At 46.9% G+C, this 17,962-nt stretch overlaps 2 protein-coding genes across 2 annotated transcripts in view; both read right to left on the bottom strand.

Annotated features, from left to right (window-relative positions):
* Window positions 1-17,962, bottom strand: part of LOC120980992 (RING finger protein B-like) — a 50,364-nt gene that overhangs the window by 12,504 nt on the left and 19,898 nt on the right. Inside the window, exons 4-7 of the mRNA XM_040410428.1 lie at window positions 15,111-15,294; window positions 12,525-12,647; window positions 10,724-10,911; window positions 2,331-2,527 (exon numbers count right to left, since the gene is read on the bottom strand). Of these exons, the coding sequence (XP_040266362.1) occupies window positions 2,331-2,527; window positions 10,724-10,911; window positions 12,525-12,647; window positions 15,111-15,294 (692 nt within the window). The remainder of the gene's footprint in view (window positions 1-2,330; window positions 2,528-10,723; window positions 10,912-12,524; window positions 12,648-15,110; window positions 15,295-17,962) is intronic.
* On the bottom strand, window positions 3,918-7,554 carry LOC120980993. Its single transcript, XM_040410429.1, has 2 exons — window positions 7,038-7,554; window positions 3,918-4,316 (listed from the first exon to the last, which is right to left on the bottom strand). Exons 1-2 carry the CDS (start codon window positions 7,549-7,551, stop codon window positions 4,090-4,092), a joined length of 741 nt encoding a protein of 246 aa, XP_040266363.1. The 5' UTR covers window positions 7,552-7,554; the 3' UTR covers window positions 3,918-4,089.

Genomic DNA, 17,962 nt, shown 5'->3' with positions numbered 1-17,962 from the left:
GTCAGCCGTTTATACCAGGGTGTCAGCAATGTGCTGGCACCCTGGTATAACCCACTAGAAGCCAACGAATTTTCAAGGGGAGGCTGGCGGGGGATCGCGATCCCGCCTGCCGCACCACCCGCCTCCCGCAACGCCCCCCCCGCCTGCGACAGGCCCCCCCCCCCCCGGCATCAAATCGTGCAGGGTGAAAAATATTTTTAGGTAGGGATCGACCGATTATCGGTTTGGCCGATATTATCGGCCGATATTGAGGATTTTGAACGTTATCGGTATCGGCATCTATTTTGCCGATATACCGATAACGTATTGGGAACACAGAACGCGCTGCTCTCAGCGCGTTCTGTGTTCCCTCCGCAGCACAGGGGAGAAGGAAGCAGTGTCTCCTCCCCCTGTGATGCTGCTGCCGCTGCCTCCAATGACAGGACGGAAGACAAGAGGAGGGGAGGGGCTGTGGCCGCTGCGCCACCAATGAAGATGAGTCTTTCATTAATTCAAATACAGGAGGCGGGAGCTGGCTGCAGAATCACATAGCCGGCTCCCGACCTCTATGAACGGCAGCTGCGGTCCGCGGTAGTTAACCTCTTAGGTGCCGCGGATCGCAGCTACCGCTCATAGAGGTCGGGAGCCGGCTATGTGATTCTGCAGCCAGCTCCCGCCTCCTGTATGTGAAAGAGAGGTATCTTCATTGGTGGCGCAGTGCGCCCCCCCCCCCCCTCAAGACCTCTAGTATTAATCATTGGTGGCGCAGTGCGCCCCCCACCCCCATCCCAATAGTAAAAACATTGGTGGCGCAGTGCGCCCCCCCCTCAAGCCCCCTAGTATTAGTCATTGGTGGCGCAGTGCGCCCCCCACCCCCATCCCAATAGTAAAAACATTGGTGGCGCAGTGCGCCCCCCACCCAGTATTACTCATTTGTGGCAGTGGCCACAGGATCCCCTCCCCTGCTCCTCTGATCGGAGCCCCAGCAGTGTAAGCCTGGGGCTCCGATCGGTTACCATGGCAGCCAGGACGCTATTGAAGCCCTGGCTGCCATAGTCAGCTCCATGCTGCTGTGTGCACAGAGCACAGGGCAGCAGGGAGAGTGCGAGATCCTATTCACTCTGATAGAGCTCTATCAGGGTGAATGGGACAAGGGTTCTAGTCCCTAAGGGGGCTAAAAGTTAGTAAAAAAACCACAAAAATATTAAGTATAAATGAAAAAGATTTACAAAAAAAATAAAATAATACACGTTAACAATAAACATTAATTTTCAGCAGATTTGTGTAGGAATTTTTTTTTTTTTCTCAAAAATAAAAATACTCAGAATATCGGTATAAATTATCGGCTATCGGCCTGAAAGTTGACAAATTATCGGTATCGGTATCGGCCCTAAAAAATCAATATCGGTCGATCCCTAATTTTAGGCACTCTAAAGTTTTTGATACCCGCGAGAAACTGCAAAAAGCGCAGCAAACCGCAGGTCTGAATTGACCTGCGATTTGCTGCGATCGCCGACACGGGGGGGGTCACATGACCCCCCCTGGCGTTGTGACAGGATGCCAGCTGAATGATTTCAGCCGGCATCCTGTTCAGATTAACACCTGGGGCGCCGGAATGCCTATTTAAAGTTAGGACGTACCGGTACGTCCTGTGTCCTTAAGGACTCAGGAAATAGGGTGTACCGGTACGCCCTGTGTCCTTAAGGGGTTAAATAAGGGCAATAATTGCCACCTGTTTTTCAAAGAATGAATGACCTCACTCATTGAACTCCACACTGCTATTATTTTGAACATGCCCCTTTCAATAAGTGATTGAATCAGCAGCATGCATGTCTGTTGGGTTTCTATTACTCTACTGCACCTGCTAGTAAATTATTTGCCATGTAGAAATATCATTTCTACCAAAAACAGTGATTGATCAGGTTAGTGATGTCTGACTGCTATTATCTTGAACACAACTGTAAACCTGAGGTAATTTAACATCTTAACTATATCCAACCCCAATGATAACTTGTATCATATTAGTAGTCATGTCTGTCACATTATGTGATTCTGTCAGTATATTTTTTATACCGTCTCAGGACAGCACTGGTCTGTAGTTATGGCAGCTCAGGCTTCAGCTGCGGCCTAGTAGGGGACATCTGGGACTCTTTGTAATGGAACCATTTATGAAGATGAAACATTGGGAGCATGTACAGCTCCTTGACTTTGGCCAAAGGATTAATTTTTAGTTTATGAATGAATGAATGAATGAATGAATGAATGAATGTTAAAAAACTGACCGGGAGGTTTTCCAAGCCGGCAATGAATTCAGTGCATAAACATCTATTCTATAACCTAATAATTCTTACCCAGAGCGTGCAGCAGGTTTATTCCCCAAAACAATGGGCTGGTACCAGATCTCATGCTGTGGATCAAAGATATAAACGGAGTCGCTGCATTTATCCGGTTCAGGATTGGGACGTGGAAAAACGCCTCCAAACACAAATAACTCTCCCCGAATAAGAGAGCAAGTGTGATAGGAAAGAGGAGGTACTTTGCCTTGAGCCTGAGGGGGGAGGGGACAGAAAAACTAGATTTTTGTACTCACCGTAAAATCTGTTTCTCTTCCGTTCATTGGGAGGGGGACATAGGCCTTGACCATGGGTATAGCTGTTGCCACTAGGAGGCGGACACTAAGCACACAAAGTTTAAGCTCCTACCTTTTCAGCTATATCCTTCCTGCAGGGACCAAGCTAATCAGTTTAGTGCAAAAGCAGTAGGAGAAGCCAGACATAAGAAAATCACATTATGTGCAAACCCAGAACCACACAGGCCCGAAAAGGCCCATAAACAAAAAACTGGGTGGGAACTGTGTCCCCCAATAAACGGAAGAGAAACAGATTTTATGATGAGTACAAAAATCTAGTTTTCTCATCCGTCTCATTGGGGGGACACAGACCTTGACCATGGGACGTTCCAGAGCAGTCCCTGAGGGTGAGCTTAACTTCAACCCCACTGTCAATCAGAGAACCGCTGTCTGAAAAACTCTACGCCCCAAAGAAGAGATGCAAAGGTGTGCACTCTGTAAAAGTTGGAAAAAGTATGCAAAGACGACCTGGTCGCCGCCTTGCACACCTGAAGGGCCGAAGCCCGTGATGCACCTCCCAAGAGGCCTCCACTGCCCGAGCCGAATGAGCAGTCACCCGGAAGGGCGGGGACCCAGTCCTTAACGCGGTAAGCTTCAACAATAGCCAAATTAATCCATCTGGAAATGGAAGTCTTTGACGCTGCCAGGCCTAGTCTCGACCTCTCTGGAATTACAAACAGGGAATCCGTCCGCCTGAAAGATGCCGTCTGGAACAGATAGATACGCACTGCACGCACCAGATCCAGAGTATGGAGCGACTGTTCTCAAGGATGATACGGGTCTGGACAAAATGAAGGAAGAATAATCTCCTCATTTAGATTGAATGTCGACACCATCTTCGGCAAGAAGGACTGCACAGGGCGAAGGACCAAATTATCCTAATGGAGGATCAGGAAGGGTGACCGACATGACAGAGCCGCGAGTTCCGACACTCTACGGACAGAAGTAATTGCAACCAAAAAAGCCACCTTATAAGACAGGAAGCGCAGCGACACCTGCTGCAAAGGCTCAAACGGAGAAGATTGGAGAGCGTTGAGCACTAGATTAAGGTCCCAAGGATCCGACGGAAGACGGAAAGAGGGCGCAGCATGCGCCAACCCCTACAGAAAAGTCTGAACTGCCGAAAGTGAAGCTAAATTTTTCTGAAAAAGAATGGAGAGAGCCGACACTTGCCCTTTGAGGGAGCTGAAAGCCAGCCTCAAGTCCATGCCCGACTGCAGGAAAGTTGCGGCAAAGAAAAACGAACGGGAGACAGCTGTCGCTGCTCGCACCAACTAAAGTAGCACTTCCAGGTCCGGTGGTAGATTATGGAAGACGCCAGCTTCCTGGCCCGAATCATGGTCTGGACCGCCGCATCCGAAAACCCACGAGCTTTCAGTATGGCGGCTTCAACAGCCATGCCGTTAAATGTAGCGACCCTAAATTCGGGTGGAAGATCGGCCCCTGCGACAGCAGGTCCTTCCGGAGCCAAGATGCCAAGGTTAGTCGACGAGAAGGGAGACTAGGAACGTATTGCCACACCCTGCGCGGCCAATCTGGGGCCACGAGAATAAAGGGCAGTCCCTCTGCCTGATCTTCCGGAGAAGACGCGGAATGAGAGGAAGAAGCGGGAACAAGTAAGGAAACGTGAACCGTCTCCACGGGATCACCAGCACGTCACATGCCAGGGCCATGGGTTCCCTGGACCGCACGACGAAGTCCTCGACCCCTGTTCATGTCCTCCGGACATGAACATGTGGAGTCACTGTGGGTAGAGATACCTGAAGCTAAAAACAACAATAAAATACTAATAAGAGTTTACTATAAACCACCTAAATATACCAGAGTCCAAAGAAAATCTACTACTAAACGAGATAGACAAGGCAGCAAATCATAATGAGGTGGTTATTATGGGGGACTTCAAGTACCCAGATATAGACTGGGAAACTGAAACTTGTATATCTCATAAGGTAAACAGGTTCTTGGCAATAACCAAAGACAATTACCTCTCCCAACTGGTTCAGGACCCAACTAGAGGGACGGCCATACTAGACTTCGTATTAACCAATAGGCCTGACAGAACAACAGACGTGCAGGTTGGGGGACACCTGGGAAATAGTGACCATAAAGTAATAACCTTCCAATTGTCATTCAAAAGAGCGTTTCTACAGGGAGGAACAAAAATACCAAACTTCAAAAAAGCTAAATTTAGCCAACTAAGAGAGGCCATAGGCCTAACTAACTGGGACAAAGTCCTCAAAAATAAAAATACAGCCACAAAATGGGATATCTTTAAAAACATTCTAAAATCTCATTGTGAGAGGTACATACCGTATGGGAATAAAAGGTTAAGGAACAAAAAGAAACCAATGTGGATAAATAGAACTGTAAAGAAAGCAATAAATGACAAAAAGAAAGCATATAAAAATCACTAAAACAGGAGGGTAGCACAGAAGCACTGAAAAACAATAAGGAAAAAAAATAGAACATGTAAAAAAACAAATAAAAGCGGCCAAACTAGAGACCGAGAGATTAATTGCCAAAGAAAGTAAAACTAACCCTAAAATGTTCTTCAATTATATAAATGTTAAAAAGTATAAATCTGAAGGCGTCGGCCCTTTAAAGAGTAATGAGGGGGGAGTCGCAGAGAGTGACGAGGAGAAAGCAAAGCTGTTAAATATTTTTTTTCTCTAATGTATTCACTGAGGAAAATAAACTGTCAGATAACATGCAGAATGTAAAAATTAATTCCCCATTAAAAAAGTGTCCTGTCTGACCCAGGAAGAAGTACATCAGCGACTTAAAAAGATTAAAATAGACAAAATCGCCAGGACCGGATGGCACACACCCCCGTATCCTAAGGGAATTAAGTAATGTCATAGCCAGACCCTTATTTCTGTTATTTCTGGACTCTATAATGAAAGGGAATGTCCCACAGGATTGGCGCATGGCAAATGTGGTGCCAATATTCAAAAAGGGTCCAAAAACAGAGCCTGGAAACTATAGGCCGGTAAGTTTAACATCTGTTGTGGGTTTTCTGAGAGATGCTATGTTAGAGCACCTCAACGGAAATAAGCAAATAACGCCATATCAGCATGGCTTCGTGAGGGATCGGTCATGCCAAACTAATTTAATCAGTTTCTATGAGGAGGTAAGTTCTAGACTTGACAGTGGTGAATCAATGGATGTAGTATATCTGGACTTCTCCAAAGCATTTGACACTGTACCACATAAAAGGTTAGTATAAAAGGAGAATGCTCGGACTGGGAGAAAACGTCTGTATGTGGGTAAGTAACTGGCTCAATGATAGAAAACAGAGGGTGGTTATTAACGGTACACACTCAGATTGGGTCACTGTCACTAGTGGGGTACCTCAGGGGTCAGTATTGGGCTCTATTCTCTTCAATATATTTATTAATGATCTTGTAGAAGGCTTGCATAGTAAAATATCAATTTTCGCAGATGACCCTAAACTGTGTAAAGTAATTAACACTGAAGAGGACAGTATACTACTACAGAGCGATCTGGATAGACTGGAGGCTTGGGCAGATAAGTGGCAGATGAGGTTTAACACTGACAAATGTAAAGTTATGCACATGGGAAGGAATAATGCAAGTCACCCGTACATACTAAATGGTAAAACACTCGGTAACACTGACATGGAAAAGGATCTAGGAATTTTAATAAACAGAAAATTAAGCTGCAAAAACCAGTGTCAGGCAGCTGCTGCCAAGGCCAATAAAATAATGGGTTGCATCAGAAGGGGCATAGATGCCCGTTTTAAGAACATAGTCCTACCACTTTACAAATCGCTAGTCAGACCACACATTGAGTACTGTGTACAGTTCTGGGCAGGCAGACATAGCAGAGCTGGAAAAGGTCCAGAGGAGGGCAACTAAAGTAATAACTGGAATGGGGCAACTACAGTACCCTGAAAGATTAACAAAATTAGGGTTATTCACTTTAGAAAAAAAGACGACTGAGGGAAGATCTAATTAATATGCATAAATATATCAGGGGTCAGTACAGAGATCTATCCCATCATCTATTTATCCCCAGGACTGTGACTGTTACATCCTCTGCATCTGGAGGAAAGAAGGTTTGTACACAAACATAGAAAAGGATTCTTTACGGTAAGAGCAGTGAGACTATGGAACTCTCTGCCTGAGGAGGTGGTGATGGTGAGTACAATAAAGGAATTCAAGAGGGGCCTGGATGTATTTATGGAGTGTAATAATATTACAGGCTACAGCTACTAGAGGGGTCGTTGATCCAGGGAGTTATTCTGATTGCCTGATTGGAGTCAGGAATGAATTTTTTATTCCCCTAAAGTGGGGAAAATTGGCTTGTACCTCAGTTTTTTTTTTTGCCTTCCTCTGGATCAACTTGCAGGATAACAGGCCGAACTGGATGGACAAATGTCTTTTTTCGGCCTTATGTACTATGTTACTGTTGTTGAAGCGTGAGGTCATGATATCCACATCCGGCTGACCCCACCTCTCACAGATGGCCAGAAAGACCTGCGGGTGAAGAGCCCACTCGCCGGGATCGAGACACTCCCGGCTGAGCAAGTCCGCGATCCAGTTGTCGACGCCAGTTATGTGAACTGTGGACAGTGCTGGAACATGTTTCTCCGCCCAGCTGAGAATCAGCACCGTCTCCGCCATGACTGCCGGGCTCCAGGTGCCGCCCTGGTTATTGATGTACGCCACCGCCGTGGAGATGACGGACTGCACCCGCACCGGACAACCCCTGAGATGATTGACCCAATGTCGCTGAGAGTCCATCCACCATATGAAGGCCCGGTGCACTGGGACAAGGAGACGCATTGGCCGATCCAATGAGGCTGGTGAGCAATCCCAGCTGGACAGAAAGGCTCGCTGAAGCTTTCTGGTATGGAATTGAGCATATGGAAGAATCTGCAGACAAAGAGCGGATCGTTTTTCTGGAGGCAAAAAAAGCATTGGCCTGACAAGTGTCCAGTACCATGCCCAGATAAGTCAACCGCTGCGATGGATAAAGACAAGACTTCTGCCTGTTCAGTTTTCATCCAAAACGCTCCGGGGTGTCTAGAACAATGTTCAAGCTGTACGCCGTACCCTAGAACGACGGACCCTTTACCAGGATATCGTCTAAGTACGGGATCGCCATGATCCCCCTGGCATAGAGCAGGGCCATGACTGCCGCCAGAACCTTCGTAAAGACCCTGGGAGCCGTAGCCAGGCCGAACAGGAGGGCCACAAACTGGTAGTAAAATGGACCCACTGCGAACCGGAGAAACCTCTGATGACTGACGCATATGGGCACGTGAAGATAAGCGCCCTTGATGTCTATCAAGGACAGGTACTCCCCCGGTTCCATGTACGCAATGACAGACCTCAGTGACTCCATCCGGAATCTGCGGACACAAAGGAAACGGTTGCGCGCTTTGAGGTCCAGAACGGGGACGGACTGTCCCCTCTTTTTTGGGAACCACAAATTTTCTTAATTCCGGGAGAACCCCTTTAATGGTGGCCATACACAGGAACCGTAACAATCACAACTTGCTGCAGCAGCGTGTGAATTGTCAGAAAAAAAAGAATCTGCAGATGCGGGGGAGGCCAGAGGAGACTACCGAAAAAAAACGGGACGGAGGGGAGGACTTGAAGTCCAGCTTGTAGCCCTCTGCAATGACCTCCCTCACGCGCGCATCCGATACATGAGCTAGCCAAACATGCCGAAACACATGAAGCTGGCCGTCCACCCAAACGGAGGGCACCGGGAGCCACCATGGTGCAGCGGAGCTCTTAGGGTTAAAGGACTTTGAGCCCCGTTGACGGGAATGCCAGGAAGGCTGCGGCTTAAAGGAAGGCTTGCGCTTCTGGCCTGCGGCCGACTTATCAGCGAATAGCCACCAACAGGGCTGACGAGTGAGCCATAAACCTGGCCGTGTCCAAAGATGCTTTACAAATATATGCACTGGCATGCGAGAGCTGCAGGGCCACATCTGCAAGTTCCCCCGAGGGGACTCCTGAGTCGAGACCCTGACGTAAATTACTTGCCCACTCTCCCATAGCCTCACCCATGTAGAGGCAAACACCGGTTGCAACGGTGTGCCCACTGCTTCAAAGACAGATTTTGCAAACGCTTCCAGCTTCTTATCTTTGTTATCAGAAAAAGAAGCCCCATCCGCCATTGGCAAGGTAGTATGTTTAACCAAGCGGGAAACTGGCGGGTCCACTATAGGTGGAGCCGACCATTTCTTAGTCAAATCTTCCAGAAAAGGATGTTCAAGCGTTTTGGCAACACAAAATGTTTATCAGGGAAATTCCACTCCTTGGAGAGAGAGAGAGGAATTAAACTCCTGGTGGCTGGGGAAACACTTGTGCGAATGACGGGACTTTCTAAAGGAAACACCAACGCTGGCAGAAGATGGAGCTGGATCCTCAACCTGCAACGTCTCAATAACTGCCGTAATTAAATTGTCCACCATGGAGGCTAGTTTTGGCGACTGGCCCTCCGTTGAGACAACTTCCTCATCTGACTCTCTCTCTCTCTCCTCGGAACATGCCTCTTCAACAGAGGACATGTCGGAGTGAGACTCTCTAGCAGGAGGAGGAGAGGCTGAGGACACAGGAGACACAGAACCCCTTTTGGGGGAGGAAGTTCTGGCCCGTTTTGTGGGGCGGCTGCGATGGGCACGAGCCCCATGATCCCCAGAGTCGGACAGGTCAGAGGACTGCCTTGCCGACAAACGCCCCAATATATCCACAATAGCTTTGTTGGTGTTGGAGACATCCTGTACCACCCTAGACCGGGAACGCGCCCATTCCGGTTCTTCCGTAGGTTTGGCAACGGGAAGCAATGGGTCCGGAGCCAAGCCACTTGAAGGCGGCGCAGCACAAGCAAAGCAGAGGGAGTCTGACTGAGAGAATGGAAATTTTGCGCAACATGATGCGCAGGCAAAATGACGCCCCAAAGGGACCGCCTGCTTCAGGACCTGGGTTCAGACATAATGACACCCCTGTCACCCCAATGAGGCAAACACCCTCATTTCCTGCCAGGAGCTTTAAAAATCAAAGCCCACTCTCCCACTGTTCTGCCGCTGACGTGGGGGTGGGGCGAACAAAACCCCAAGCTCGCTGGAACCATGCTGCCATCCCCGGCCGTCTCAGATACTGGCCAGGGTCAATAAGCCATGGGGGGAACCCTGCATGAATAGGCCGCACAGAAGTCGGGGCCTCCATTAACAACGGCCCCGGCTGCCCCAAAACTGATGCGCCGACCCGGAAGCGGCGTTTAGGGGAGTAAACTCCGCCCCCCCTACTCTCCTGATGCGCTCCAGAGGATGATGTCAGCCCGGGAAGCCCCAGCAGACGCGCGGCGTGTACACAGAAGGCAGCCACCCCCTTGCTCCAGCAGCATCCCAGGTAAATTAACCCTTTAAAAGGAGATTGCTGCCCAAGTCCACATGTGGGGAGGAGGGAATACTGGCCGGGGGTACTGGAGGGGGTCACTAGAGGTGGTACTGAAGGGGTTACTGGACGGAGGGTGGAGGGGAGCACTGCTCCAACTCACCTGTCCGAAATCTTCTGCCCCCCTGGCTCCGGCCGGATCACCACCTTCGATGTGCGGCCCCTTAGTGAGGGACACTACACCGGAAACAGAGGGGACTTTCGCTGGGGCGGCTGTGGTGATGCGGTTTTTACGGGAACCTCTGATCCTCCTTTTCTTCCACAGAGCGGGAACGAGCAGGGGGTTTGGGTGACCCCCTGGTCTCCCGATTGGGAGTGCAGGCTGTTCAAAAGACTGCCTGAAGCTTCCCGCTGGAAGGGAAGGGAAAAAAAAAAAAAAAAAAAAAAAGACAAAATTAGTAACTAGCAGACCTGCAACACAATAAGGTCTGCCACCTACAGACACCAAGCGAAAACTGAATAGCTGAAGAGGGAGGAGCTTACACTGTGTGCTTAGTGTCCACCTCCTAGCGGCAAAAACAACTATACCCATGGTCAAGCCTGTGTCCCCCAATGAGACGGATGAGAAAAATAAATACATAAATAAAATAAAGTAACTAAAATAGTAATTACAGTAAGTAGCTCATGCAACTATAACTGCTATAGATAAAAATAACCTAAATTAGCAAACATGATCACTGACCTCCACACTCCTCCATCTCCATGCCACAGTATCCAATATATGAACATCATTGAACCACTTTCGATTTTTTGAACCTCCAAACACATATATTCGGTGGCTTTCAGGGTCAAACACTGCAGTGTGGCCTGTACGTGCTTCTGGAGTGGAGCCATCTGCCAACGCTTCCACAGGAGACCAGGTCTTGCTCTCTAGATTCAAAACCATTGTACAAAAGTCAAGTTACATCAAGAGCATCATCGTTTGGGTATCTTGCAAATAAATGCATTTTACTGTTTCTCATAAGGCAGGCCATATAATTTAGATTGGCTTCTCAGCTGTTCCGTGTGTTATTCCCTCATTATCCCAATTACAATGAGCAGATAAAAGGTCCAGAGTTCATTTCCAGTGTGCTATTTGCATATGGAATCTGTTGCTGTCAACTCTCAAGATGAGATCCAAAGAGCTGTCACTATCAGTGAAGCAAGCCATCATTAGGCTAAAAAAACAAAACAAACCCATCAGAGAGATAGCAAAAACATTAGGGATGGCCAAAACAACTGTTTGGAACATTCCTAAAAAGAAGGAACGCACCGGTGAGCTCAGCAACACCAAAAGACCCGGAAGACCACGGAAAACAACTGTGGTGGATGACCGAAGAATTATTTCCCTGGTGAAGAAAACACCCTTCACAACAGTTGGCCAGATCAAGAACACTCTCCAGGAGGTAGGTGTATGTGTGTCAAAGTCAACAATCAAGAGAAGACTTCACCAGAGTGAATACAGAGGGTTCACCACAAGATATAAACCATTGGTGAGCCTCAAAAGCAGGAAGGCCAGATTAGAGTTTGCCAAACGACATCTAAAAAAGCCTTCACAGTTCTGGAACATCTTATGGACAGATGAGACCAAGATCAACTTGTACCAGAGTGATGGGAAGAGAAGAGTATGGAGAAGGAAAGGAACTGCTCATGATCCTAAGCATGCCACCTCATCAGTGAAGCATGGTGGTGGTAGTGTCATGGCAAGGGCATGTATGGCTGCCAATGGAACTGGTTCTCTTGTATTTATTGATGATGTGACTGCTGACAAAAGCAGCAGGATGAATTCTAAAGTGTTTCGGGCAATATTATCTGCTCATATTCAGCCAAATGCTTCAGAACTCATTGGATGGCACTTCACAGTGCAGATGGACAATGACCCGAAGCATACTGCAAAAGCAACCAAAGAGTTTTTTAAGGGAAAGAAGTGGAATGTTATGCAATAGCCAAGTCAATCACCTGAGCTGAATCCGATTGAGCATGCATTTCACTTGCTGAAGACAAAACTGAAAGGAAAATGCCCCACGAACAAGCAGTAACTGAAGACAGTTGCAGTGGAGGCCTGGCAGAGCATCACCAGGGATGAAACCCAGCGTCTGGTGATGTCTATGCGTTCCAGACTTCAGGCTGTAATTGACTGCAAAGGATTTGCAACCAAGTATTAAAAAGTGAAAGTTTGATTTAGGATTATTATTCTGTCCCATTACTTTTGGTCCCTTAACAAGTGGGAGGCACATATGCAAACTGTTGTAATTCCTACACCGTTCACCTGATTTGGATGTAAATACGCTCAAATTAAAGCTGACAGTCTGCAGTTAAAGCACATCTTGTTCATTTTATTTCAAATCCATTGTGGTAGTGTATAGAGCCCAAAAAATGTAGAATTGTGTTGATGTCCCAATATTTATGGACCTGACTGTATATTTATAATGAATTAATATTTAAGTATTTTCATTTTCTTAATTCCCAGAGAACCCCTTTAAGATTATTATTATTTTTTTTACCTGTATTAAGTTTCCACATGGAGTCCTTACAGAACTGCATTCGTGCTCCTTGTCCACCAATGAGAATCACTGTTTGATAGTCAGCATGACATAAGGCATGCCCCCAACGTCCTGTTGGGACACCTAAATGAAGAGATACAGATGCAGGTGAGGTGAGAAGTTTGTGAGGCAACTATAATTGGAGGTTTCAATATGGTTGACAGATTATCTGCTGAGATCACCTGCTCGCCACTCTACTTGTATTTTGAATGGTGTTGCCTCTGATGAGAAAACCTCTTTAAAAGGGTTATTTTTTTCTGAAAAGGCAATATTGATGGCCAATTCTTAGGCTAGGCTATCAGTTACATTGGTGAGGATCTTAATCTTGGCACCCCTATCAATCAGCTGCTTGAAAAGAGCATGGTGCACCGGCAGGCACAGGGGGTCATTTATTAAACAGAAATACACCTAAATTAGGCATATTTCTGGCGCAGATTGTGGCGCAAAGGTAATTTGCGCCACACTCTGCAACCTTTACCCCACTCACGCCAGGTCTAAAAAAGTGGGTGTGGTGTGGTTGAGGAAGGGGGACAGGCCAGCAGGCCCGTCTCATTTACAATCTTCTACACCTGGTTTAGGAGTAGATAATAGTCTAAATGTAAGATAGCGAGGAAGCTGTCTTACATTTAGAAGTGGCAGTGGATCCACCGAAATTATGGAGAGGCCGGCACTTCTACATAACTGCAGCGGATCCACCGCCAGTGCAGTGCTTTATAGACACCGGTCCTAATAAATGTGCCCCATGGTTTATAACATCAGTCAATACCCAGGAATGCTGTATGCTATTCTGGATAGTGCAACTCTGACACCCACCGATATGATATATAGTTTTCTCTAGCAACTATTTGTTAGTCTGCAGGATTTTATGGCCCCTTTACACTGCTCAATTCAGCAAGCGATTGTTGGTAAGGAAGGGTTCCTTCCCAACAATCACCTGCTTGTCAGTGGAAGAGACTGCTGCATCTACAGGTAGCGATCCCCTCCACAGTATGTAGAGGAGCAATCTCTAATGCCATCCCTTGTCCACATATAGAATCATTGTTTTGCGGCAGCAGAGGCTGTTTAGACGGCACAATCTGCTGCTGGCAAACAATGATTTAGATGACCACATGAAAGAGCCAATTACCTGATGAATGAGCGTTTTGTTTGTTCATCGGGTAATCAGAGGCACCTATACACCAGCAGATTATCGCTAGCAAGCACGATGTTCGGCAGTGTAAAGGGGCCTTTACTCTGTTGCTGAAATAGTTTTGTAGAAATCCGGCAGAGAACTTAATTTATCAAACTGGTGTAACGTAGAACTGGCTTAGTTGCCCATAACAACCTATCAGACTCCACTTTTCATTTTTCACAGCTCCATTGGAAAATGAAAGGTGGAATCCAATTGTTTTTTTTACGGGCAACTAAGCCAGTTCTACTTTACACCAGTTTGATAAATCTCTCCCTAAGGCTGGTTTCACACGGGCGTTGCGGATTGGGGCCGGATGCGTTCCGAGTGCGTTCAGTGAAACTCGCACTATTTTGCAAGCAAGTTCAGTCAGTTTTGTCTGCGGTTGCGTTTAGTTGTTCAGTTTTTTCCGCGCGGGTGCAATGCGTTTTGATGCGTTTTTCACGCGCATGATAAAAAAAATGAATGTTTACAAACAACATCTCTTAGCAACCATCAGTGAAAACGCATCGCACCCACACTTGCTTGCGGATGCAATGCGTTTTTCACACAGCCCCATTCACTTCTATGGGGCCAAGGCTGCGTGGAAACGCAGAATATAGAACATGCTGCGATTTTCACGCAACGCAGAACTGATGCGTGAAAAACAACACTCATGTACACAGACCCATTGAAATGAATGGGTCAGGATTCAGTGCAGGTGCTATGCCTTCACGTCACGCATTGCATCCGTGCGGAAAACTCGCTCGTGTGAAAGGGACCTAAGTGTTTATATCTTCAGTCTATTCCATTTTCTTCTGATTGACTTGAGTAGATGGTTCTTATACAAGTGGAGTGGCCTGGTGCCCTTCATCTACTATTGGAGAGCGGGCAGGTGTAGGAGTCCGGCTCTGTAGGGGTTTGATAGCTCCTTCAGTAGCCAGTTGTCTTACAGCTTTATGAGAATGAGGGTTTATGGCTAATCTCCTGAGACACATACAAGAATGTCTTCCAATTATGACTGCAATAGGAAACAGGATACAATGATATTAAATTGCAAGGATTATTATTATTATTATTAGTTCTACATTTACTGTTGCTTTAAATTGGTAAGCATAGTTTATAATATGGTGCACAGACTAAATTTACAAAATGTCAGCTCTCCTCTTGCACGGAATACTGGATTTCTTAAGAAAGAACATCTAATAAGAAATATTTTATTGTTTTTATTTGAGGAAATAAAATAGCCATCTTTCCAAACCATGCAACCTTATCCCTGTTGATCCTTTTTATTCAGTACATTCGCAAATACTTTGGTTGCCTGTAGGACTTCCCATCCAGTTTCGCAGGCCCTAAATGCGAGAGAAAATTTATCTTCACTGAGCAATAATTTTACTTACCTGAAATAATCCCATTTCCTTTACCAGGAGTCATCTTTGGGAGGGCTCCATCTTTACCACTCTTGGCCCTTTGCTGTGTAACTGGGCCTTTCACGGGTCCCTTATTAGGACAAATGTTCTCTTCTTCTTTCAGCCTCTTTCTCTTCTTGCGTTCCTGGTTTTGGTGACTGGCTTTAACAGTGACCTGCAGTAAATATTACTCAGAAGTTACCTGCCTTCAGTTTTATAACAAGGATGCCACCTTTCATAGTAATCCTGCTCGCTAATAAGGAGAGGACTGCTTTTTCAGAGTACACACCACAGGCTCAAAAAGGTTCTCTACTAAACAGGTAGCAGTACCAGTGTAAAATGTGCAATATCAATTTTTTTAGCAACATGGAAAAATAAATAAAGATATACACCACCAAAAGCCGGCTTTTCTGGTGGTGGAAATAGAATTCAAATTTCAGTGCATGAATTGAAAGAGTCTCCCCATTAACCACCTCCGGACCGCCTAACGCAGGATCGCGTTCCGGAGGTGGCAGCGCTGCGCACAGTCACGCATATACGCGTCATCTCGCGAGACGCGAGATTTCCTGTGAACGCGCGCACACAGGCGCGCGCGCTCACAGGAACGGAAGGTAAGAGAGTTGATCTCCAGCCTGCCAGCGGCGATCGTTCGCTGGCAGGCTGGAGATGTGTTTTTTTTAACCCCTAACAGGTATATTAGACGCTGTTTTGATAACAGCGTCTAATATACCTGCTACCTGGTCCTCTGGTGGTCCCCTTTGTTTGGATCGACCACCAGAGGACACAGGTAGCTCAGTAAAGTAGCACCAAGCACCACTACACTACACTACACCCCCCCCCCATCACTTATTAACCCCTTATTAGCCCCTGATCACCCCTAATCACCCCTGATCACCCCATATAGCCTCCCTGATCACCCCCCTGTCATTGATTACCCCCCTGTCATTGATCAACCCCCTGTAAAGCTCCATTCAGACGTCCGCATGATTTTTACGGATCCACTGATAGATGGATCGGATCCGCAAAACGCATCCGGACGTCTGAATGAAGCCTTACAGGGGCATGATCAATGACTGTGGTGATCACCCCATATAGACTCCCTGATCACCCCCCTGTCATTGATTACCCCCCTGTCATTGATTACCCCCCTGTAAAGCTCCATTCAGATGTCCGCATGATTTTTACGGATGCACTGATACATGGATCGGATCCGCAAAACGCATCCGGTCGTCTGAATGAAGCCTTACAGGGGCATGATCAATGACTGTGGTGATCACCCCCCTGTCATTGATTACCCCCCTGTAAAGCTCCATTCAGATGTCCGCATGATTTTTACGGATGCACTGATAGATGGATCGGATCCGCAAAACGCATCCGGACGTCTGAATGAAGCCTTACAGGGGCATGATCAATGACTGTGGTGATCACCCCATATAGACTCCCTGATCACCCCCCTGTCATTGATTACCCCCCTGTCATTGATTACCCCCCTGTAAAGCTCCATTCAGATGTCCGCATGATTTTTACGGATGCACTGATAGATGGATCGGATCCGCAAAACGCATCCGGACGTCTGAATGAAGCCTTACAGGGGCATGATCAATGACTGTGGTTATCACCCCATATAGACTCCCTGATCACCCCCCTGTCATTGATTACACCCCTGTCATTGATCACCCCCTGTAAAGCTCCATTCAGATGTCCGCATGATTTTTACGGATGCACTGATACATGGATCGGATCCGCAAAACGCATCCGGTCGTCTGAATGAAGCCTTACAGGGGCATGATCAATGACTGTGGTGATCACCCCCCTGTCATTGATTACCCCCCTGTAAAGCTCCATTCAGATGTCCGCATGATTTTTACGGATGCACTGATAGATGGATCCGATCCGCAAAACGCATCCGGACGTCTGAATGAAGCCTTACAGGGGCATGATCAATGACTGTGGTGATCACCCCATATAGACTCCCTGATCACCCCCCTGTCATTGATTACCCCCCTGTAAAGCTCCATTCAGATGTCCGCATGATTTTTACGGATGCACTGATAGATGGATCCGATCCGCAAAACGCATCCGGACGTCTGAATGAAGCCTTACAGGGGCATGATCAATGACTGTGGTGATCACCCCATATAGACTCCCTGATCACCCCCCTGTCATTGATTACCCCCCTGTAAAGCTCCATTCAGATGTCCGCATGATTTTTACGGATGCACTGATAGATGGATCGGATCCGCAAAACGCATCCGGACGTCTGAATGAAGCCTTACACGGGCGTGATCAATGACTGTGGTTATCACCCCATATAGACTCCCTGATCACCCCCCTGTCATTGATCACCCCCCTGTCATTGATCACCCCCCTGTCATTGATCACCCCCCTGTCATTGATCACCCCCCTGTCATTTATCACCCCCCTGTCATTTATCACCCCCCTGTCATTTATCACCCCCCTGTCATTTATCACCCCCCTGTCATTTATCACCCCTCTGTAAGGCTCCATTCAGATATTTTTTTGGCCCAAGTTAGCAGAATTTTATTTTTTTTTTCTTACAAAGTCTCATATTCCACTAACTTGTGTCAAAAAATAAAATCTCACATGAACTCACCATACCCCTCACGGAATCCAAATGCGTAAAATTTTTTAGACATTTATATTCCAGACTTCTTCTCACGCTTTAGGGCCCCTAGAATGCCAGGGCAGTATAAATACCCCACATGTGACCCCATTTCGGAAAGAAGACACCCCCAGGTATTCCGTGAGGGGCATATTGAGTCCATGAAAGATTGAAATTTTTGTCCCAAGTTAGCGGAACGGGAGACTTTGTGAGAAAAAAA

This window comes from Bufo bufo, chromosome 10 (assembly GCF_905171765.1).
Source record: "Bufo bufo chromosome 10, aBufBuf1.1, whole genome shotgun sequence".
NCBI classification, from domain to species: Eukaryota; Metazoa; Chordata; class Amphibia; order Anura; family Bufonidae; genus Bufo; species Bufo bufo.
The sequence above is the reverse complement of the archived record's forward strand: the minus strand, read 5'-3'. Positions and strand labels throughout refer to the sequence as shown.

What these genes read in the sequence shown, in the direction of transcription:
- LOC120980993 (XM_040410429.1), bottom strand. Translation starts at nt 7,551, where the DNA reads ATGCTTTTTTTGCCTCCAGAAAAACGATCCGCTCTTTGTCTGCAGATT. An exon ending in GACCTCACGCTTCAACAACA is followed by an intron (nt 4,317 to 7,037) that starts GTAACATAGTAC and finishes GGACATGAACAG; the next exon opens with GGGTCGAGGACTTCGTCGTG.